This window comes from Anopheles gambiae, chromosome 2 (assembly GCF_943734735.2).
Source record: "Anopheles gambiae chromosome 2, idAnoGambNW_F1_1, whole genome shotgun sequence".
Taxonomy (NCBI): domain Eukaryota; kingdom Metazoa; phylum Arthropoda; class Insecta; order Diptera; family Culicidae; genus Anopheles; species Anopheles gambiae.
The window spans coordinates 30,439,500-30,462,611 of NC_064601.1; the positions used below are offsets into that span (position 1 = coordinate 30,439,500).

At 46.9% G+C, this 23,112-nt stretch overlaps 3 protein-coding genes across 17 annotated transcripts in view; 1 reads left to right on the top strand and 2 right to left on the bottom strand.

The window, feature by feature from the left end:
• Positions 1-327: 327 nt before the first annotated feature.
• Positions 328-4,502, bottom strand: LOC5667533 (uncharacterized). Of its 3 annotated transcripts, none has more exons than XM_061645777.1 (4): positions 3,665-4,502; positions 3,245-3,592; positions 1,834-2,962; positions 328-1,756 (listed from the first exon to the last, which is right to left on the bottom strand). In XM_061645777.1, the coding sequence occupies exons 1-4, from the start codon at positions 4,160-4,162 to the stop codon at positions 1,701-1,703; spliced, it is 2,031 nt and encodes a 676-aa protein (XP_061501761.1). In that variant the 5' UTR covers positions 4,163-4,502; the 3' UTR covers positions 328-1,700. The 3 variants fall into 3 exon arrangements, with proteins under 3 accessions (XP_061501761.1, XP_061501762.1, XP_001688351.2); XM_061645778.1 differs by having other exon boundaries at positions 3,323-3,592; positions 3,665-4,501; XM_001688299.3 differs by having other exon boundaries at positions 1,834-3,592; positions 3,665-4,482.
• A 242-nt stretch (positions 4,503-4,744) lies between these two features.
• Positions 4,745-17,962, top strand: LOC1272971 (methionine-R-sulfoxide reductase B1). 5 transcript variants are annotated; one of them, XM_061645776.1, is made up of 8 exons: positions 4,745-5,265; positions 8,975-9,274; positions 11,811-11,990; positions 13,677-13,774; positions 14,020-15,113; positions 15,187-16,662; positions 16,733-16,934; positions 17,018-17,446. In XM_061645776.1, exons 1-8 carry the CDS (start codon positions 5,016-5,018, stop codon positions 17,444-17,446), a joined length of 4,029 nt encoding a protein of 1,342 aa, XP_061501760.1. In that variant the 5' UTR covers positions 4,745-5,015. The 5 variants fall into 5 exon arrangements, with proteins under 5 accessions (XP_061501760.1, XP_061501759.1, XP_061501758.1 ...); XM_311902.5 differs by lacking the exons at positions 4,745-5,265; positions 8,975-9,274; positions 11,811-11,990 and adding an exon at positions 17,471-17,962 and having other exon boundaries at positions 13,676-13,939; positions 17,018-17,379; XM_061645772.1 differs by lacking the exons at positions 4,745-5,265; positions 8,975-9,274; positions 11,811-11,990 and having other exon boundaries at positions 13,676-13,939.
• Positions 17,963-18,163: 201 nt separating this feature from the next.
• LOC1272970 (serine/threonine-protein kinase Pak) overlaps positions 18,164-23,112 on the bottom strand; it is a 63,023-nt gene continuing 58,074 nt past the window's right edge. For all 9 annotated transcript variants that reach the window (XM_061645786.1, XM_061645781.1, XM_061645785.1 and 6 more), the window contains 2 exons: positions 22,817-23,035; positions 18,164-22,708 (listed from right to left, as the gene is read on the bottom strand). In XM_061645786.1, the coding sequence (XP_061501770.1) occupies positions 22,625-22,708; positions 22,817-23,035 (303 nt within the window). In that variant the 3' untranslated portion in view covers positions 18,164-22,624. The remainder of the gene's footprint in view (positions 22,709-22,816; positions 23,036-23,112) is intronic.

Sequence of the window (23,112 nt, forward strand, 5' to 3'; positions counted from 1 at the left end):
CGTTACCCCAACATACAGGGTTTTCCAGGGGTGTTCATAGTTGTGGGACACTTCGTTGGCTCTTTCTTATAGGAAATGAACTTCATATGATGGAAATTGGATTCTATGGCAACCTTTTTGGACAGGCTCCTTGGAAAATCCTATTGGATTTGTTCTACAAGGTTGGAATAGAGTCTAACTCCCATTACATTAAGTTCATTTCACGTAAGAAGCAGCCAATAAAGTGTCCCGCAGCTATGAGAACTCCTGGAAAACTCTGTAACAATAACCCCTCCGCCGTTAGAAGTTACGAAAAGCATAAGAGGAGCATCATTTACTCGAACCGCGTTTCGTAAAGTAATACAATTTTATTACGATCCTTTTTTGTTGTGTTACAACTCACCAGTACGTTTGAATTAATATATATATCTTCTTGCAATTTGCCGTCTTACACACTATGCTGCCCAAAAGTTCATGAAGCCAGTCAAACGGTCTCGGCTTCCTTCGGTTCCCGTGGCTTTGCAACTTGCACTAAAATCGTGGCTGATTTGTGCTCTGTCTGTGTGCACCTGCAGCACGGGGAAAAGTCATCTCAATCACATACAATATACATCGCTCGATCGCTTCGGGGCCCTACCTTACAAACTAACAGATGTCTTGCTTCTTACAGCATTATCACTAACGAGAAACGACAAAGAGAGAGAGAGAGGGATAGAGAGGGCTTTTCGGAGTTTTGAGTTTTCCTAACCGTACACAACGGTACCACGTTAATAAGTACCGTTCGTTCGTTCGTTGGGCGTTTTTGTTTTGCGCATTGAGTAAGTAGCCTCGTCATAAAACATTGTCCAAATGTGTACGCTTAAGTAGTAGATCCTGATCCGCCTTCAACGTTTTTAGTACTATCATATCCTCCTCTTGAGTATTATCTACCTTTGAGTAACAGAATCCCCTCGTCGTAGCATGTCGATAGCACAATTTTTATCGGGAAAGACATTCAGATTAGTTTAAACATAAATTAAAACAAGGAAGGAACAAATATGGCATTTGTTGGTGACGTTAGCATAGATAACAAGAAAAATCAACAGATGCGCGTGATACCAATACACACACACACACACACACTCGACGAAAGCTTTAAAAAACAGAATCAAAAGTATGGAAACTATAGAGATCTATCAATGGATGAATTGGGATGACGAGGGACGAGTATTGGAAGCAGTGGTGATTGGTGGCTCTGATTGTATGGGGTAGTTGACTCTTGTGTGGTGTCATTAAATGCTATTGGCTAATACAATGATAGAGCATCTATACGATACTCACTACTGCTTATTTGAGTTGGGATCTTGAAGCACTTTCCATAAAATTGCGCAGGGTTTAGAGCCGAGGGAGAGAGATAGATAAAGGAAGCAATTATTTCTAACGAAGATGGTGTGCAAACATCTAACAAGTACAACGAAAATGGAAACTGGAAACGGTGTGATGAATTTGTTTCCTATGCTGAGTAAGTTGGAGTCTTTGCTTGATTGTTAATGAATGGAATTCTTGCCTAGTCTCGAGGTACGATGAAGGGGGAGGGTTATGATGATCACTGAACCATCCCAGAGCATGATTTGACCTAAATCTCTCCCACTGCTATGCACGTTTTGCTAAGCAAAGCTTCATGTTCAGTTCAGCCAGTTTGCGAACGTTCACAGCAGGCGACCGAGCAGTCCATCGGGCCTCTAGTTACGCTCAGCGTGTCCCTGTTTCAGTGCTGTTGGATCATCGTAATCGCTCACTACAAGAGAAACAGTAGAGAAAAAAGGATTATATTTTGCGTTCTCCACCACCAAACGCGCACCCACTCGCTCTTACCATCCTCCTCTTCAGCTTCATTTCCCACCAGATGCAGATCCTCCATTTCGTTCGGATAATTGTCGCCCTCCTTGCCGTGGTCGTGGGCAATTTCGTTGATCAGCTTGTCGCCCAACCGGTCGATAATGCCGCCCTTGCTATCGAGTCCACCGCCGGCGGCCCCCCCTTCACGCCGCTTCGCTCCGATGCGCCGACCGATACCGTGCCCCGGCACCATCACATCGTTGTAATCGAGCTGATGGTGGTGGTCCGCACCGAACGGTGCCTTGGGAGCGACTCCACCGACACCCGCATCGTTTGCATTATCATACAAATTCGTGTCCTCTTCGGCCGCGTTGAGATTGTTCTCGTTGCCCACGCCCAGCTGATCGTCATCGCCGGCCGGTAATCCACCGTCGGCACCACGCTCACCGTCGGCCGTATCGTGCCCCGGCCGTTTTACCCTCGTCTCGGCATCCTGCACCTCGTGCGCCCCGTTATCGTCGCCCGCGTTGGCTGCACCGCCACCGTTCAGAAAGTTCAAATCACCGCCCACTGCGCCGCGCTTGTCCGATGGGCTCTTTTTCGCCATGGCGACCGAACTGGCGGCACCGGCTGCTGCGCCAGCACGGCCAACGCCGCCTCCCGTCGATCCACCGGCAGCAGCAGCATCGGCCGCCACGTTGGCGTACCGATTGTCCAGGATGTTTTCGCTAATGTTTTCCTCCAGCTCGGGCATGATGTCGGGGAACGGGACGATACCGACCGGGACCTGCTTGGTGTGCCGGTTGCTCAGTGGTTTCCGTGCGGCGGAACTGGCCGACCGGTTCGCTTTGCGTACCGGTGCGCTCGTTGTGGTGGTGGTGGAAGTGGTGGTACTGGTGCTACCGCTGCTCGCTGAAAGTGTTCCACCACCGCCATCCGACGCAGCCCGACCGTTGCCGTTGCTCCGCTTGCTCGACTGCTCCAGGGACGGGCCGGGCAGAACGGTCGGCGCGGCCAGTATCGGCAGCTGCAGGTTACGGTCGGACGACCGCTTTCCGCTGGTCGACACCGAGGTGGACGTCTTCATTAGCTGGGGCTCCTGCAGCACGTTGCTTGCTTGGGCGCCGTCCGGAGCGCCGACCACCGGCAGCGGCTTTGGAATGATCTGAAAATTTTCCACAGAATTAATGATACCACCATCGAGGGGCGGATGGGGCGGGGTGCGAGCGTCCAGGACCCTGGCGCCACCGGCAGTGTTAGTTGGAGCGCGTCCGGGCTCATCGCGTCGTCGTTCCGGATCCATCGCCGCACGCGGCACGACATCGAACGGATTGGCGATGACACGCGTCTCCTGCTCCTCGGAGGCCCGCGGCACCACCATGCCGTCGGACCGTTGGTTAGTGGCGGAAGGGGGAGTTAGGGTTGAGGGCGACAGACCGATAGATACCGTGGGGGAGTTGGCAGCCGGGGCGGCCAGGTGGCGGACCTTCAACGCGATCGGTATGCGGTACAAGTCTTCACTCACGGATAGCTGCTCGTTGAAGCTGTGCGCCGGCAGGGCGTTCGCTTTTGCTGCGTCCCTGGACAGCGCCTCCAGCACGTCCCGGTAGCGGTGGTGCTGCTTCGGTTGCTGCTCCGCCGGCAGCTTGCAATGCTCGAGGTAGTGTGCGTTCTCCTTCTCCATCTTGGTCGCCAGATCGCGCATCTGCTCGATCACATGATCCTTCTCGGCGAGCTGGCGGCGCAGCGTCGCCTCCAGGTTGAGCTTATCGCTCTTCAGTTGCACTATTTGTGCCTGCGTAAAAGGAGGTAGTTGTTAGTGGGGGGGTTTGGACAAACGCTACACAACCGGGTGTGCGGGGTTTACCTTCAGATGCTCCACATCGTTGGCGGACTCCTGCTGGTACCGTTGCACCTTGCCCTGCAGCTCCGACACCTTCAGCCGGAGCGAGTTGATCTCCTCCGACTGTTGCTTCTTGCTGCGGCTGCATTCCTCCGTTACGTCGCCGAGCTGGCTCTTGACGAGGTTGCACTGCTGCTGCAGCGAAGCGTACCGGATGTTGGCCTCCATCGAGGATTTGCTGTGCTCTTCCTGCTCCTCCTTCGCCTTCTGCTTCAGCTCCTTCCGGTTTGCCTCGTTGATCATGCGCTCCGACTCGAGCGAGTTTTCCAGCCGCAGCTTCTGGTCGACGATCACCTCCATCTGGGCCTGGACGGATTTCTGCTGCTGCTCGCACCGCAGCCCCAGCTGCCGCAGCTCGTCCAGCTGTTGCTGCGAGCTGTGGAACATCGTCACGAAGCCGACCATCAGTATCAGCAGCGCCAGGCAGGCGAAGAAACGGCTTCGTCCCGCGCGTGCCACCATTGTGCCGTCGTTGCGCTGCCCTGTTGCGGATGCTGCCGACTTTCCTGCCGACTCCTGGATACGATGCTGGAGTGAGCCTTGTTTTGTAAACACACACACACACGAACCCACTGTCGGGTGGAATGGACAATTTCTAGCACTCTGTTTCCTTTCTCATGAGGGGATGCTGGTTTTCATATTATTGGCCAACTTCTGAAGCACAATTATTTCACTGGAACGTGGGAACGGGTGCTCGCGTACGGCCGTTCCTTCGTTTTTCTTTATGTGGTGTTTTTGCGATGTTATTAAATTGTTGAACGCAAATCGCAAACGTCAGTCGGAACTGTCAGGCGGAGCGGACATTTCATCGATCGCTGTCAAATCGGAGCAGCAGCAGCCGCAGCGCAGCCCGAACAGCAACAGCAACTTGCTGGTGCCGGAAAACCCCCATTCATTGTGGTCATTTTCTCTGGTACAATTTGTATTGTTTGTTTGTACATGTGTGTCTAGCGAAGAGGTCACAAAACTCCTCCTGCCCGTCGTTGTGTTGCGGAAGACAAACCCCGAAGTAAGTACAGTGTGTCCCCGTTGGCAGCGGTGACCTTTCCCGTTGCGTTGTCAGTCCCTGGTGCATACCGCGCATATCGATCGATTGCTGTGTGTGTGTGAGTCTATGTTCGGACGAGTTTGTTTATCAACACGGAACGCATACACGCACACCGTCAACGCTCCTTCCCGGCATTTGATCGAAGGGTGCTGTGTGCTGTGTTATATCACGCGAAGTAACGCTGCTGGTTGCTCTGTTTTCGGTGAAAGTTGAGTACCGTGTCGGTAGTCACCTGGTGGTTGTGGCCGTGTTGTGCACCACACACAGATGGTTGGAATTATTAGTTCCGGTGTGTGCCGCGTGTCCGTCACCGCCACGACACTTCTGTTTCGGGAGTTTGTGCGAAAGGCGAAAGTACGCGGCACGGCGCTGAACTTTTCGCTAGCTTCGGCGGCTACAGTTGGAGGTGGTGGCGGCATTCGACGAAAGCTGGAACGAGTGGCCGGCAGTGCGGGGTTGATTATGGGCTCTAGCGGCAGTGTCCTTCCGAGGAGTTTGGTTTGGAACTCGAAACGAGGTAGGTGATTCTGGTGATTTTCGCGATGTGGTGAAATTAGGCATTGCGCACTTCTAGCAATCTTCTAGAACGTTGGCGAAACCTTGTCTTCGTTTGTCTAGAATTTCGACAAGGGCGAAGGGGAAACAAAAGTTGCTAATCATGTTCCGAAGTTGCATTTGTTTACGGTTGAGCAATTGTATTCGTATTTAGTGATGGGAAAAATGAAGTTTTCGTCGGAATCGATTCCGGATAGTAGGTCCGGAATCAGTTTCCTGAATCGACTCTGGAATTGGCTCCAGAATTGGTTCCGAAATCGGCTTTGGAATTGGTTCCGGAATCGGCTTTGGATTGGAATTGGTTCCGGAATCAGCTCCGGAATCGCAATCGGATTCGAAATAGGATCCAGAATCGACTTCGGAATTGGTTCCGGAATCGGCTTCGAAATTGGTTCCGGAATCGGAATCGGCATCGGAATAGGTTTCAGAATCGAGTTCGGAATTGGTTCTGGAATCGGTTTCGGAATCGAAATCGGCTCCGGAATCGGAGTTGGCTCCGAAAATCAGGATCGGCTTCGAAATCCAAGTCAGTTTCCGAATTCGCCTCCGGAATTTAATCCGGAGTCAACCCCGGAATCGGCTCCGGAATTGATTCCGAACACGAAATCGGGTAAGTCCGATTCCAAACTCGCACCATTAACTCGTATCAGCTACATAAACAGTGACTACCAACACAAGCATAGAACCACATGTGAATCGCAGAGTTTAGTTTCAGAGTTGGCAAACTTTGTCCAGAACGGTAGAAATTTATTGATAAGATTTAATTTAAAAATAATTTTAAATCTTCGCTACTCTAGAAATGAAGGAGATTGATGAAGGGAGATGAACTCTAAGAAGGTAACAAGCATGTTTCAATTCCTGTCCGTACCAAACCTGGCTTATCCTATTCTGATCTGGCTGTCCAGTTTGACCCTCAACGTAGTCCTATAGAACTAGGACCAGGAAGATCTGGAGCCCAGCGATTAATTGTGTGCCAAGTATTCAAGTATCGTTTGCATTGATAGCTAAGATACCTTAGTCTTGTCAGCTTTTTGGAATTTTACATGATAAAAAGTAGCAAAAATCATTGAATGAAAAAGGCAACCTCACTGGATGCGATAAGGCAACCAATTTGTAAGCATCAACAACGCCACACACGTTTGGAGCTGTTTGGCAGATTTGCCAACCCTGCAATGAGCTGGGTGCGCCACGATAGAGGACCACGCTCGTTCACGACCGTTCTGTTAATCAATCGCACATTCGCTCGCAGAGAGTCGCAGCAGAAGCTGTGCGTAACTAAACGGACGTACGCGGGCGCGCGCGCGCACTCTTCGCCATCGTCTAGGCAGGCCGTGGAATCTACCGCGGTGACATCCAATCTAGTAGCTTCGGTTGGACGATTTAAGGCCAGCCCCTGCAGTCCAGTATCTGCGAAGTGACCTGTTGGTGAACCTCGTCAGCTCGGTACGTCCATATATAGCGATAGTGGTGCTAGCAGTGACCAAAGCGAAACGTGTCCATAATTGTCATTGCGCCGTGTTGTGCCGTGTTCATTGCGTTCAACAGGTTTCCATTTCTAAACAGGCAAAGGTTTGTGTTTTTCGAAAAAAATGGCAAACAGCACTACACTACACGTACAATTGTGAGAAGGTTTTTATTAGTGGTCGCCATGTATGTGCCAGTATGTGCGATTGGTGAGACGAACTAGGAGTGGAATATTACGGAATAATAGTAAAATGCTAAACGTTTTCCTTTTCAATGCTAGCCACTTCACTATTGTTTGTAGAGGATGTGACCATCAAAACTGAGGACAACAAAAAACCTCGCCCATAGAATCGCGTACATTTCCTTCGATATTCTACAGCGTTGAAAATGCTGTGTGCCGAAAGTAATATCGTCGTCGTACGCTAAAAATAGGCCCTCCGTTGTATTTGACCACGGGGAGATGAATCAGGCAAAGAAAATGTGCGCAAGAAGAGATCAACCTTCCCCCCCGAACGGCGGGGAGCCGGCGCACGTAGTCAACTATGCATGCTTGGATGGCGCTTCGAATACATACCCCGCCAGAAAGGGGGCTGGTCATGATCATGCGTGTGTGTGTATGCACCCCATTCAGGGTTAGTGTGTGAAGACCAGCGTCCGATCGAAGAAGAGAATGTTGTTTGAATTGCATCCGACGCATTCAGCTCATCAGCTGGGAGAAATGTGTTGTGCACCCGTTTCGTAATTTTTATAGGCTGGCTGGAGTTGCGCAAAAAGGTGCGAATCGATCGATGGAATGCAGACAAAAAGGTGTTTGTTTTATTCATTCGATTTTTTGTTTGCCGAGCATGCAGCATTCCCGTCATGGTCAATTGGAATTGAACCGAAAAAGGTGTGTGCTGGACCGATGGTGTGGCTAAATTGACATTGTAATGTTTTACGATTCTTTACGATGGAATTGATACAGGGCAAAGTAATAAAAGTGAGCTTCTTTTTTATGGCCAACTTAATGTAGAAATACAGTTTAGCTTACACGTTACAGATAATTAATTTCGCCTATTTGTGTTTTAGGTACCGATATTTGAGATTTCTGAAACATTCACAAGTTCTCGGTCAGCATATATCCAAATTTTTGGATCACTAGCCGACTTGGAAGCTATTCAATTGAAACGTTTAATTCCGACTGTACAACTAGAGAGGATAGGCAGGAAAACAATGCAATACGATATGTATGTGCTTCGTAAAAATTGAGGCTATGACCGATTAACTGCTGGTCATTTGATGGGTGCGTATCATCGATCGATCGCAGTACACGAATGGGGTGTGGGCCTCGGTCAGATTCCATACACGAGGGCGGAAGTCGACAATACACATGCTCGAATGGGACAGGTTGCAGTCGAACATGCTGTAATAGACAATGGTGTAGGAGCTATCTAACTGGCCAATCGCACATTTTACGTACACTGTAGAGGAATGATTTAACAGAAGATGAATATTGGATGTAAGTGTTGCAAAGTGGATTGATAAGAGCGGTAAGCGATGAGTTGTTTGCGTCCACTGTGGAGATAAGTGAGGAAGGTGTTATAATTATGTCACGATGATAAGCTTTTTGATATGCCAGACGAGTAGTTATTTGTATGATCTTAGCAAAACGGTTACATTCGGCCAGTTGATGTGATAATTACACCTTGAAGTGCAAAAACTGACCAAAGCAAAAAGAAAACGCACATGCCGATTGATTGCATCGTTGTTTTTTTTTAAATAAAGATGAAGAGCAGCATTGTCGAGGGTTGTGGCTTGTTCGTTTCGTTCGTCCAACTGCAAGTGTGTATTTTTTCGCACATGTGAGCATTGGCACGGAACATCGAGCTCATTTATGAACCTGTGGTGTATGACGGCTATGGCCAATTTTGGAGCAAAAAAGTGAAAAAACGGAAAGCGTTGTTTAGTTCCGACCAAACCTCGATCTGATCAAGTTCGATCGGTGGAAGTGGTGCTGCCCCAGTCTGGCTGTTGTACGCTACTGACCATGACCGTTTGGCTGTTTAACGCTGTTTTTGTTTCATCTTGATTCCGTTGCTGTTTGCTGTTCGTACACTGATTTACGACGTCTAAAGTGAATCTGTTTATGACGATTCAAAATTACACTTAATTACATTTGTTTGCTAACAATGATCAATGATCATTCGAATCTTAATCCTGTCCTGCAGACAAATCATCCACTGGAGAAACGGACCAGCATCAAACGCCACTGACCATGGAGAAGAAAGAGGAACTGGTGGCAAAGCTCACACCACTGCAGTATCACGTCACGCAGGAAGCCGGCACGGAGCGACCCTTCACCGGAAAGTATAACAAATTCTACGAAAAGGGCACCTACATCTGTGTCGTGTGCAGCCAGGAGCTGTTCAGCTCGGAAACGAAGTACGATTCCGGTTGCGGTTGGCCAGCATTCAACGACGTGCTCGACCAGGGCAAGGTGACACTGCACAAAGATCCCAGCATTCCCGGTAAGCGAGGGTAGTGGGGGGTTTTGCGCGCATACCGCGCCATCCCGAGCCGGGTTTGTGCGTGATCGCTGCTAATGCAAGTTCTCGATGCTATTAACAGTTGTTTTAGTTTGTTTTATTTCTTAATTTTTTAAGTAGATTTGTTGTTGGGCAACCAAACTATTTGTGATAAGAAAAGAAAAAAGTTGTATACCTTACATTGTAGCATTATCGAGAACTCAATTGTTTTTATATTAATAAGTTCAAGTAGTTGTTTTTTTATCTTTTTTATTTGATGTAATAGTTTGTTTTTGTTTTGTTTTACTTTTTTTATTTAACTCGGCATTGAACAAAGCAAAAAAAGTGTTTGAATAATAACAACTAAATTCATATAAATGTTACCTATCAAATGCCTTTGAAATGTCGAAAATCGATCAAAAATTTTATTCGTAACCTCTGTGGAAACCCTTGTGATTAACAAAACTAAAGCTGGTGGTGTTCAAGTTACAGTAACAAATACATTTGTAACATATTCTTGCCAACATTGTGATCAAAATTACGCTTCCAATGTAACGGTGCGATGTAACTAATTTCAGTGCTAATTGTTTGATTTTAAACACTCCCTATTCAATTAAATTACGAGTAGACTGGATTTAATCTTAACCTCTTTCCATCATTACAACAATCTGTTGTATACGATGTTGATGTACAAAATTAGTCTTTTTTTATTTTTAAGAATATTTTAAAAAAAACAGGTGGATTGAATTTTCTAAACAAAACAAATGTTGTGGTATGGAGATTCGTTTCGTTACAAAAATTGAACTCCTTTTCCTTAATAAATCCCTTTCCCCTTTCACGTGTTTTTCCTATCACCTTCTCCTATCCTTTGTGTCTAATTGATGTTTCAATCCTTAATATTTCATGTAAAGCACCACCCACTGCTCACACTGCTCGTCAACTACATCACATCTTCAATTTTTAATTGGCCCATTTGTCACTCGCCCAGAAACACCATTTAATTTAAAACAAGCACAATACTGATCGGTCCACCCCAAGGATGCTGCCGGTGCCCTTTGCTGTTTAGTTCCATCATCGAAAACAATCGTGTACATCAATATTTTTAGAAGATAATGGAAAAGACAAATCATCCACACGCAATCGAACCGTCCCATCGTCACTGCTTGATCACGCTTCGTTTTGTTTCCAACTCCATGAAAAGCCACATCATTTAGATGTCCAGATAATTCCTATTGATTGATTATTATTTGGATTTGTCGCTTTTGTCGCCGTCTCATTTACATCTCCGTTTGTTTTGTTTCAGTTACGGTTTTGGGTTGCTTAAGGAAATGCCATATGTTTTGCTTCATTCACATTGATTGGAATTCGTGTAGGGAAAGGCAAAATGTTTGATCGTATACATTTTACGTGTGTTAATGATTCAATCGCTTTACTTTGTTTCCATTTCTTGTAGCTTATTTATGTGTTTTAATGAATGGTATAGTTTCGCTATGAAATTGTTTGATTAGCTAGACACGTTGCTTGCTAAGGCGCCTTTGTTTGTATCATTTGTTTGCTTTAGTGCATTGTTTTTTTACGCAAAATGCTGTTTTTATTTGTATAAGCTTTGCTTTCTGTTACGTATGATATGAGTGAGACTGCAAATTTTGAAAAAAAAAAATGTGATGCATTTTTCTTTTGCATTGATCTGTGCTTTTTGCCACGCGCCGTCCTTATGTTTCATCGCAGCCATCTTCTACCACTACGAAGGTTTCTGGTGATGGTTCTAATAGTAAATTTGTTCTCTCTTCTCTTCCCTTTTCTCTCTTTCTCTTTATATATTTCGTACTTCACTTCTGCCAATCGATCCACTATGCGGTTATCAACACGTATCACTTTCGTATCAACCGAACCAACTGAACATCTTCTGTTCGCTTCTGTGTGCATTCTTCAATCACATCATTTACTTCATATGTTCTTTATAAAAAAAACTGAACACACTTACACACACACACACACACACACAATCCATAACATCATAACATTCGTTCATTTGCTCGGATTTCGGGTATATTCATTGGGGGGTTTATTCTCCTAAAATTGATTTGAATTTCAATTTCAATGCGTTTGTCGTTCGAATACTTCGTCTTGTTCGTTCAATCGGCTGTCGGGGTCATCTTATTTGTTACATTCTTCATACATTTCTGTTTCTTTTCTTGAAAATTTGAAATATTCGTTTTAATGATATGTTTTGTTTTTGTTACCGTTTGTATCGTTTCTACTTACAATATTCTGTTTATTTTTGTGTTTTGATGAAACAAATTTATGTGGGACAAACATCAATTACCAAAACCATTCCACTATCCTCTTGCTCCTCGTTCCCGTGGATTCTGTTTTGTAACTAAACGAACACACCATTACCACCGTCCACCATCCCACCCCACCCCATCCACACATCTCTGCCGTTGGATGTGAAAAATCCTACCCAAACTACAACATTCCAACCCATCATGCAATATCACCCCACCCATCCACCCACAAACATCACCACTAAAAAAAGGGGGTAATATCCTATTGTTGATCACACAACCAGGCCGCGTGCGGACGGAGGTACGATGCTCGAAGTGTGCTGCACACATGGGACACGTGTTTGAAGATGGCCCACCACCGACCCGGAAGCGTTACTGCATCAACTCGGCGTCGATCGAGTTTATGCCCGCCGGATCCGAGCGCAAGGACGGTACGAGCTAGGCTGAAACCCGGCGATCCAACCCCACGGAGTTGGAGCTAGGAGGAGGGCCCAGAAGAGGATGCTGGACAGTGTAGGGATGGTTTACAGGTGTAAACTATCTTTAACGAGCTTTTACGAGCGACCTGCTGTTTCATGCGGATGGAGACTAATGGGCAGGAGAAAATGGATTGTGCCGTTCAGTGTCGTCATAGCCAGCTGGAGTGGAAAATCGGAAGACGAACGTGTATGTGTGTGTTGTGTGTGCCTATTTATTGAAGGATTAGAGCCTACTCGATCAACTGTAAACGACATCCTGCATGTTCTGGTTTTGCCTACAATTTACTCGTTTGTGAAGGAGGAACAGCGTTTTGCGTGGAAATGTTTTCTTACGTTGTTTATTTGATCGCTGAATCAATTTAGTCAAGAAGCATGCTTCCGATAGTGTAAGAATCCGAATCCCAGAAAAAAAGAATGAACATTTAATATGCGATTAATATGCGCTCGCAAAATGGTAAAACAAAATATGAAGCAGCTACCAGCTTCTGGTACAAATAAAATATAACTGATGTTATGAAAACAGTCAAATGATTTGGTGTTGAAGTTATTTTTGAATTGGCTCTGTGGTCTTCAGCTAACCGAAAGGATAGGGAAAACGTAATGTAGATCTAATAGAGCTGCAATGAAATTCATCAATCAAATGGTGTTTTTATTTTGGACCTTAATGATAAAAGAACATTTAAACAAGATTAATGTTTTTGAGTTGATCCTTTCAGCATTTTTCGATGTGAAGAGTAAAATCCCATATGTTAATACAGGCGGTCCCCGAGATACACGGTACCTCTTGTACGCGGATTCGGAGATACGCCGTTTTCTAAATTTGACAATTCTTTGAGCAAATTGTACTGATTTGACACATCAATTGCAAATTGCCAAATAATTTCCGTTTTGATCGAATGTTAAAAACTATTTCAAAAGGTTTAAAACAGTTATATTCAGTCAGAATAATATCAAATAATTCATAAAGTGACTAAAACCACCCCTTACTTGCAAAATTACACGAAAATTAGTGATATTTCAGCTGGAAATCACGAGATTCGACTTACGCGGAAATTCGAGATACGCGGTATTTTGCGGCCGTTTTCGGTCCCCATTAACCGTGTATCTCGGGGACCGCCTGTACAGGCGTGCCCCGAGTCACGACCCCTTCGAGTTACGACGATTCGCAGATACGACGATTTTGATTTTGACAGTTCAAAGGTGTCATTGACAAGAAATTTATGTATTTTTTGAGTTTCTGTGCTGATCCACTGAACCGTTATACACACATTTCGAAAGATTTCAAAACTACCCGATCTTGAATATCTATATGGTGAACGGTTTTGGAATAAATTATTACATTCTCGAACAATATTTTATCCAAATTACACGATATTGTAGATTTCAACTCTTCAACTTCGGTTATAAACTTTATATTCATAGATATTCGACATACGACTTTTTCGACTTACGCCTTGCTTTGGGACATTTTTTCGGTCCCAAATACAGTCGTATCTCGGGGGACGCCTGTATTATCTTTTTTGTAAAGAATTAAACACTGTTAAATAAATAACTGTCAGTTTAAATGCATTTACACCGGGTGCCGTGCTCGGTCCGATTGACGTTGCTCCCAACTGTCAAAATGGCATGTCAATCTAGTTTGCAAAACCGGTTATGAACCTACCTTCTTTCTACGTACTTTCGATTTAAACAACGGATTTCGCTTCATAGCGTCGGCTGCCATTGTGATCGAATGTGTGCGTTTGTCTGTGTTTTGTACGTGAATTCCGGCGTTCTGGCTTTATAGTACATCATCCTTGCATCGCTCTACGATGAGTGAAACACGGAAAAGAAGTCACTTGTCGCAAGACTCTGCCCATGCATCGCATGGAAAGCGTCATCGGGGTGAAGTACACAGCAGCGTAAGTGCCGGAATCGTTGCACATTCCTCCTAAAACGATGTGTAAAAACTATTGAATGTTCGTTTTTTTTTTCTTTGCAGCAAGCCGTTCCCTCGAGCCAAGATCCGGATGGGCTGAGTTTGTTCCGCAACGGCAAGGTGCTGAAGATTGTGCTGAAGAACTTCATGTGCCATCGGCATATGGTGGTGGAGTTTAACAAGCGCGCCAATTTGCTGGTGGGCAAGAATGGAAGCGGCAAGAGCGCTATCCTGGCGGCCATGACGATCGGGCTCGGTTGCAACGCGGGTCAAACGAATCGGTGCAGCAGCTTGAAGGATTTGATCAAGCACGGCGAAACGCAGGCCGTGATCGAGATACATCTGGAGAACACTGCCTTCAATGCGTACGACCCGGAGCGCTACGGCGGGCGCATCATATGCGAGCGCACACTGAACGCGTCCGGGGGCGGATCGTACAAGCTGAAGAACGAGCACGGCCAGACCGTGTCGACGAGCCGGGCGGAGCTGCAGAAGATACTGCTCGCGTTCAACATCCAGGTGGACAATCCGATCTGCGTGCTGAACCAAGATTTGGCCCGCTCGCTGCTGAAAGATTCGGACGAAAGCAAACAGTACACGTTCTTCTCGAAGGCGACCCAGATCGACACCATCAAGCAGAAGCTGAACGAGTGTGCCGTGATCGCCAAGAAGGCGCGCGACGTGCTGGTGGTGAAGGAGAAAAGCCTTGAGTACCTGTCGAACGAGATCGTGGTGCTGGAGGAAAAGCAATCCAACCTCGAATCGGCGGGACGGATGGGCGAACTGTTGAGCGAGCTGCAGGCAAAGCTGGCCTGGCGCAACGTGATCGACCAGGAGGAACAGTTGGCGGCAGTGGATGACGAGCTGAAAAAGCTCCGGACGTCGATCGAAGAGCAGGAGCATCGGATACGCAACCGGGAGGCGTTGGTCGCGAAAACGGACAGTACAATTGACACGTACCGGGCCGATATCGAGAGCAAAAAGCAGGAATACGTTGCACTGAAGGAGGCGTACGGGACGGTCCGACGAACTTTACAGGACGTACAGGCGAAACAGGCCGCCATCGAGCGTGGTATGCGCAATGCATCCGAACGTGTGACCCGGATCCAGAAGGATGCCCGGCAGATCGAACAGGATCTGCAGGAACGAAACAGAGAGTGAGTATCGTAATGGGTGTCACGTTTCAGCGACAGTCGATTTCACTGTTTTTGTCTTGTTTCCCGTACCCAGCGGACTGAGCCAGGTCGAGCAGAGGAAGCAAGCGGTGGAGACAGAAAAGGCGCAGCTCAAGGAACGCAACGACGAGCTGGCGTCGATGATTGCCAGCGCGCAGCGTGAGGTGGACCTGATGTACAACACGATGGCACACGTGAAGGACGCCCGGGAGGAGAAGCACCACGAGCGGTGCGCCAAGCAGAGCGAGACGACGCGCATCGAGAAGCAGCTGGAGCAGTTCGAGTCGGCTCCCCGCAGCAAGCTGGCCGTGTACGGTACGAACATGCCGGCCCTGGTCGCCCGCATTCGCCAGCTGCACCAGCAGGGCCAGTTTTCCGAGATGCCGCGCGGTCCGCTCGGGCAGTACATCGAGGTGCGGAACAAAAAGTGGAGCGGCATCGTCGAAACCGCCCTCGGTGGCTGCCTGTCCGCGTTCTTCGTCTCGACGCAGGAAGACTGGCGCACGCTGGACGCGTTGCTCAAGCGCGAGTTTCCCGATCTGCAGAACCGCACCATCTTTACGGGTCGGTTCGTGAAGGAGCTGTACGATGTGCGCAGTGGCTGCGTGCAGGAGCAGGACGGCACCCATCTGCTGATGAACCTGATCAAGGTGAATGATCCGGTCGTGATGAATCGGCTGATCGATAGTGCCGCCATCGACACGATCCTCGTCACCGAGCACCAGAGCGTCGCGATACAGCTGACGAGCGAGATCGAGAATGTGCCGCAGAACCTGAGCAAGGTGATCGTGGCGGAACCGTGCGCGGAGTTCTTCCCGCAGCCCAAGTACCGCTCGTACGGGCTGCAGCAGAAGCCGCCCCGCTACCTGCAGGTCAGCATGGACGAGCTGAAGCGCCACACGCAGCAGCGCCGGGAGCAGCTGCAGCGCGAGCTGAACGAGCTGAACAGTGCGTACGCCAAGGAGGACGAACGGCTGCAGGAGATGACGCGCAAGCTGCACCAGCGGCAGCAGCACATGAAGAAGCTGCAGCAGGAGCTGCTGACGAACGAGCAGCAGCTGCAGCAGCTGGCCGGCGTTGTGTTCGAGGGCGAAACGGAGGAAACGACGCTGCGGGAGGAGCTGGAGCATTCGCGCACGATCCTTGCCAAGCTGCAGAAAGGCATCGAGGAGGAGCAGGCCAAGCTGGACCAAGTGCGCCGAACGGTGCAGCAGGAGGAGCAGACCGCACAGGCCAAAAAGGATGCGATGGGTGCGGTGGAGGCGGAGATAGCCCGCATCCAGGCCAGCATCGATAAGGAGCAGCAGGCGCGCCACGATCTGCAAACGAACCACAAGGTGAAGCAGCAAGCACTGAAGCGATCGACGGAAAGTATGGAAGAGCGCAAGCGGACACGCGTTGCGCTGAGTGCGGCACTGGAGCAGGCACGGCAGGAAGCTAGCGAGAAGGGTGAGCGACCCGACGAGAGCGAACAGATTCCATCCGTGGAGCAGCTGAAGGGGAAAATTCATACCACCGAAAAGCGAATCAGGTAAGTTGCGAATGACAGCTGCCATCTTTTGCCGTGAGATGCTTTATCATCTTTCTTGCGGCCATTACAGACTGGTTAGTGCAACGCAGGACAAGCTGGAGGATGTGGTGGAGGAGCTGGAAGGTAAGAATCGCGAACGGGACGAGCTGATCCGCTACTCGACGGCACTGCGCGACCTAACCCAGATGATGAGAGACATCCGCAAATCACGCTTCAGCCACCTGCACAAGCTGACCACACACATGGCGCTTCGGGTGAAGCATAAATTCACGGTACGTATATTGCAGTACAAGTAGTTGTCCACACCCTTCGTTGCATCGTTTCGCTTTCCCTTTCCCGCGTTGTCCCCGCCCAGAACATCATGCAAATCCGGAACTATCTCGGGAAGCTGCGGGTGAACCAGGAGGAATGCAGGCTGTCCCTTTCGGTGGTGCCGCGCGATGCTAACGTGCAGAATGCCGTTTCGACCACCAAATCCCTGTCCGGCGGTGAGCGTTCGTACGCCACCGTGGCCTTCCTGATTGCGCTCTGGTCCTGCGTGAGCACGCCGTTCTTCTTCTTGGACGAGTACGACGTGTTTACTGACCAGGTGAACCGGCACACCATCACACGGCTGCTGCTGAACGAAGCGATGAAGAAACCGGACCGTCAGTTCTGCTTTCTAACACCGCAGGACATGAGCGAAGTGCAGGCCACGGCTGAGTTAACAATCCATCGGTACGTACCTGCCCGGTGTGGGGCAGGTTGTCAAGATAGGGTCTGTATATTGTTAAAAAAAAACTAACTGTTTCTTTTTTACTTTTTACAGCATGGAAGATCCGGAACGATGTTAAATGTGGTTCTAGCGGGATGAGAATCGATCGAACAGTTATCGAACATTCCTCCGCTTTATGCGAAGGGTTGGAAAGGAATAATGATAGCTTTAAACACGTTGTTAAAAGTTTTGCAGAAAGGGACCGTTGAAGCAATTATGCGAACGAAAATTATCATCCATAAACAACGTGCCCAAAACTGAACTGGTTAGTACAACGCAGTAGGCGGCATGTTTCTTGTTCGATGGTCTGAATGTTAGCTTGCATCAATCGTAGCAGGCCCCACGGCAAAGGACAGTTAGCAAGGACATGTTGGAAGGAACGGGAGTAACGTTTTTGGCTTGGGAAAAAGTATTCAAAGTTTATGTTATGTATATTCGCTTGAGTGGTACATGAAACCAGTGCCCATCCGGAAGATATTCGAAGATGTCAGTTGTTTAAAACAATAAACCGTTAGTACGTACGAAGCTGTTTTCTAAACCACCAAACCAAGCAGGAGTTTTCTAGATAATGACAGGCTTCGAATGCGAAGGGCAATCGAGTTGCTGGAGGCGTGCTGAGAAAGAGGTATGTTGTTTGTTACCCAATATCGCACATGAATCACACAAAGCAGCTGGAAACAGCAGAAAGGTGTGCTGCTGCAAGACCAAGACACACACACACACACACACATACACGCATACACCATGTCGTATAAAATGTTTTCTTTATTTTTATCTTCGATCATTCACTTCTATTATATAGCTTTTTTGTTGTAATTCTTGCTTCTTCCCGCCCGCGCTGCTTTCATTCCATTCACACTCATTCGCCTTCATTCGCGCTTTATTCTATGATTTTTTTTCCTGCGCTGTCACCCTCACCCCCCCGCCCCCTCCATTCTTTACTTCATTTTACATAATTTTACATGAGTGTTATCATCGTGCGCTATCGTGTATTTTAGACACGTTTTGCATCTCGCCTGTGAGTGTGTATGTGTGTTTTTATATTATTTTAAACAAGACAACAACAACACCCCTTTTAACGCATCATTGCTGTGTGGCGTGCGTCTTTCCTGTAAGCACTGTCGCGTTTTTGTTGTGTACTACACACACACTACCTGATTTTTGCCTCTAGGTATAGGTGTTTGTTTGTTTTTTTTTTCTCGTCTACCACTAACTACACCAGCGGCCTAGCTACCTGACAAAGTTTCCATGTTTTATGCTGCTCACTATGTATATATTTATATATGCTTTAGTTATTTCATCTTTCATAACTGAACAGTTGTGTGTTGTGTTTTGTTTTGTTTTGTGGGTCAGTAATCTTTGTTTGTTTTCTCTCACCTTTCTTCTTTTGCAAATTCTGTTTCTATTCTCAATACGTTCTTAACGAAACGATGCCCCCTGGTTCTTCTGTCATCCATTTCCATTACTAACCATCCTTTAATATGCTTCCTTTTCTATGTATGCATTTTGCGTTGAACGAGGATTATACACTTTTCGATGAAAGGAAAGCGGAACAAGGGGGAGAATAAATATTTCTCGATTGCTACACCTGCGCTATGTTTTTTATACTATTTTGTAGCAACGCGCTCAGCACTTCCCGTAGTCAGTTGATGATGGTGAGTGTTGGAGAATTTAAGTGATTGCAATCCTACGCATGTCGCCGAATGGTGTTTTGTTGTTGACCAGCTTGTGAAATGCAATGATGATGAAACAAACACACACAAAACCACTGTGTGTGGTGGTACACACATCAAAAGACTAGGAAAAAAATACAACATGTGCAATGTAATAATATGCATGCCCCTCTCATTATGTATGAGACATTTGGGGGTTTGTTCTACCCTTTTGACTTTTGTCCGCTTGAGTTTAGCGTGTGTACCACCCATCACCACCCTCTAAGCTGGCTCGTTCTTGTGAGTTTTATACTTATATCAACTCTTCCTAATGTGTGATTCCCTTCCTTCCCCGTGTGCCACACTGCTGTACGCTGTATAATACAAACTTTTCACTCTACGTGTAACCCTTTTATGTTAGCTACATTCTCTGCCCTTATGGTGCCCTGTGCGCATTAACTTATTTGCATTACAATGTTTGGAGAAAGAGAGAGAGAGAGAGAGTGATAGTGAGAGGAGAAAAAAGTAAGCATACTATATATCATACAGTGGGTGAAAAAGCGGATAAAAGTAGATAAAAATATAGCCCCCTTCTCTGTTTTTTTTAACTATTGCGCCCCACCGTCACCGTGTGCAGCAGCGACGGGGGGTGGATCTACTTCCTCCTCATATTGCAGTAACGATAATCCTTCTTTACCAATCTGTCGTCCTCCCTCCCCCCAATTGCTGGGGCTTCATTTATTGTCGAGCAATTCGAAACTCACAAAACAGAAAAGACTTACTTCTCGCACACTCACACACATGCACGCACACACACGCAACATAATTCAGTATAATAAAGTTACATTATCGTTTCTGAAAGTAAGTGACGACCGTCGGTGTAGTGGGTGAAGAACTGCTGTACGCCACAACCACACACACGCCCAACCGAACAGGCTCAGTCGATGCTTAGTCGTACGACGCCTACTCAGTGAGTGTTGTGGTGGTACATTATCTACCCAGAATAGTGTTTTACTGTACATGATTGTAGGCAAAACGATCGCTTAGAGGAGAAACGAGCGTGCTGCTGGGCGAGTTTAGAAGAAAAGCTTAAATTAAACCTAACACGTTCGCCACAACGAGCCGGAATCGAATACATTTGTTCGAACAAAATGCATACACACGCACATACACACATACTAACACACAACTAACCCTACGGACAAATGCAAATTTATCATTTCTTCGCACTTCGTGTTAATCATAACGAAAGATTATTACACACAACGTGGTTGGTTCGGTAAACGCAAATGCTAAACATAACCTGCACACACAAACACATAGGCCCTTGATGTCCTTTGATTTGATTTGTTTTTGTTTTACGTCTACGTGTGCATTTGCTTTCTGTTACACCTTTTTTATATTACATGTAATTATAATACTTTGCCTCGAATTGTGTCGTGTCTCTCTCTCTCTCTATCTCTTGTCTGCTTTCATAAGTGCTTCAAGTGAAATGGTGTTTCTACACGTTTGTTTGTTCATCTCTCTCTCTCTCTCTCTCTCTCTTTCCAATGTTGATAACATAAACTGGGAGGGGGGATTTGAAGCTGAAAAGCTGTAAATTTGTTTGTATTTTCCGGATCCACCGCAGAAGATCATTAAACGATTGTTGGTGAATGGAAGAAAAACGCAAAACGAATATGAGCGCGCGCGCGTGTGAGTGTGTTTGTGTTGGAGTAGGAATCTGTAGAAACACATCATTTCTTAACGTCGTTCATACGTCGTTTGTGTGTGTGTGTGTCGGTTACTCTTCTCTCGGTATGTTTCTGTTTCAGGCACTTTCACTTTCTCCTTTCCTTTGTCACAATTGTGTATTGCGTGTGTGCTTGGTTTTTACTGTTACCGTCTCGCTCCTTTCCTCATTTGAATGTCTCATTATATATGATTTGCTTGTTACCTAGTTTGTTATTTGTTACATTGTTACACGCGCTTGTTTCTTCGCCTGTGTCCTTCCGATCTACGCTCAAGTGTGTTTGTGTGTGTGTTTTTTAAACGTCTTTAGGTCTTTAGGGTTTTTTTTAATCTTTAACGTGGTATAGTTTCTTGCGTTTGCTTGTTTTTGTAGTACTACTTTACTGTTATAGTTTCTCATTGCATTCGATTCATTCACTTTAATTATGCATTTAATTTCTCTTCTTCTATATTAAGCCATTCACGTTGTTTTGTGTGTAGCAAATACATGTGTTCCACATTTCTTTTTTGCGCATTGTTTAGATTTTGTTTCTTTATTTGTTTATTTGTTTTTATCTTGCTTGCCTGTTTTTTGTACTATTTATATACACTATACAATGGAGAGTCGATTGGTTTTTTTTCTTTCTTCAAAATTAGTTTCTCTTGACCACCTCAACAAGTTTAAGCTTATATGTTTTAGGTGTGTACTTGTGTGCGTGTATGCGTGTGTGTATATGTTGGAGTAATCTATTTTCACCTGCTTTTGCGTGCTACCAACATTAATGCTGTAAGGGAGGGGTTTGTTTTCTTTGTTGCCTGTACTGTTTTCTTACACTGGCACTCTACACCGTCGCCGAATGTGCAGTACACACACACACCGCACACGTTGTAGGTTATCAATGCTATCACTATGAGCTTCCGCAATGGGAGCAGGCTCACGTTGTTTGCAATGGTGTAGTGTGTTTGTTATTTCCTTATTGTTTGTTCTCATTTACGATCCACATTGCTTGTTTCCTGTCCTTATTGTGTTTCGCAATCCTACCCATCTATCTCTCCGTTTCGTTTGGCTTTTTTTCTGCCATTTCGATCCACCGACAATGTTGTTGCTGCTGCTTTCTTGCTCTTTAACTCTTAAATTGTCTATGTATTAAATATTAGTCTTCTTTTTTTCTTGTTTGTTTGTTAATGCTTAATGCTCAAACACTAAAAGTATTTGCTTTTCTTGTTTTTTTTGTTTGACTACGCCAGGTTTACTTTGTTCACCTTTTGCGTTTCCTCGTTTGCGCTTACGAAATAGTGTTGTTGTTGTTGTATTGTTTGTCTCGCAGTTTCCCGTCGCGTCGCGCATCCTTTGCTGCCGTCTGAATTCATTTTTTTACTATGTACAAACCATCGTGTGTGTCTCTCTTTCACTCTCTTCTTCTCTCTCTCTCTCTCTCTCTCTCTCTCTTTCTCTCTCTCTCTCTCTTTGTCTGAATCTTCCACGGCCTGATCTGCGTATTCCCTTCCTTTAACCCTTCACGTGCACTCCCGGAAAGATCTTATCCATACAACGCGCACAAACGCTCTAGCAGCAGCTGCTGTTATCGATGGACGGCAACAGTACGTTGGCCATACTGGGTTTATCACGTGTTGTCTCGCTGCTGCTGCCACCGGCGGCACAACAGTCCTTTGCCCCGCTGCGGGCAGCAGGAAGCGGCGAAGGAATACTGGCAGAAGCGATCGCACCACCACTACTACTGCTACTACTACTAATACCCCCGCCGTCAGCCGCGGTGCCGCCGGGCGGCCCATCAGTATCGTCGGTTCCAGCGGTGCCCGATGGTAGCACGACGTCCTCCCGCTTTCAGTGGCCCTTGGTCGCTTCCTTAGCGGCCATAATGAGTGGCGTTAGGCTGGCGAGTGGTCGGGCCAGCTTCAGGAAGGGATGCTACGGAGAAGAAGGGAGAAAACAGAGAGAGGCCGCGTTAGTGCGGGTTCGATAGGGCGTGGAGTGTGTGGAGTGGCCGCACAAATAGCACAAACGCCACAATATTACCCTTAGTAGCTCGTACGCGGTCGCGCGCTGATCCACGTCCACCTCGAGACACTGGTCAAGGAAGTCCTGAAAGACGGTGCTAAGCTTCTCCTTCTCCTTGATCTCCGGCTTGCCGTGCGTCGCGATCAGGTAGAGCGCACGGAGCGGATTCTCGTTAAGGTACGGCGGCTCACCCTCGATCATTTCGATCGCCATGATGCCGAGTGACCAGAGATCGACCTGCAGAGAGGGAAAAATCGTTACCGTAACCCTTTCACACACACACACACGCGCGGGGTCGTTCTGCTCGTTGCTTA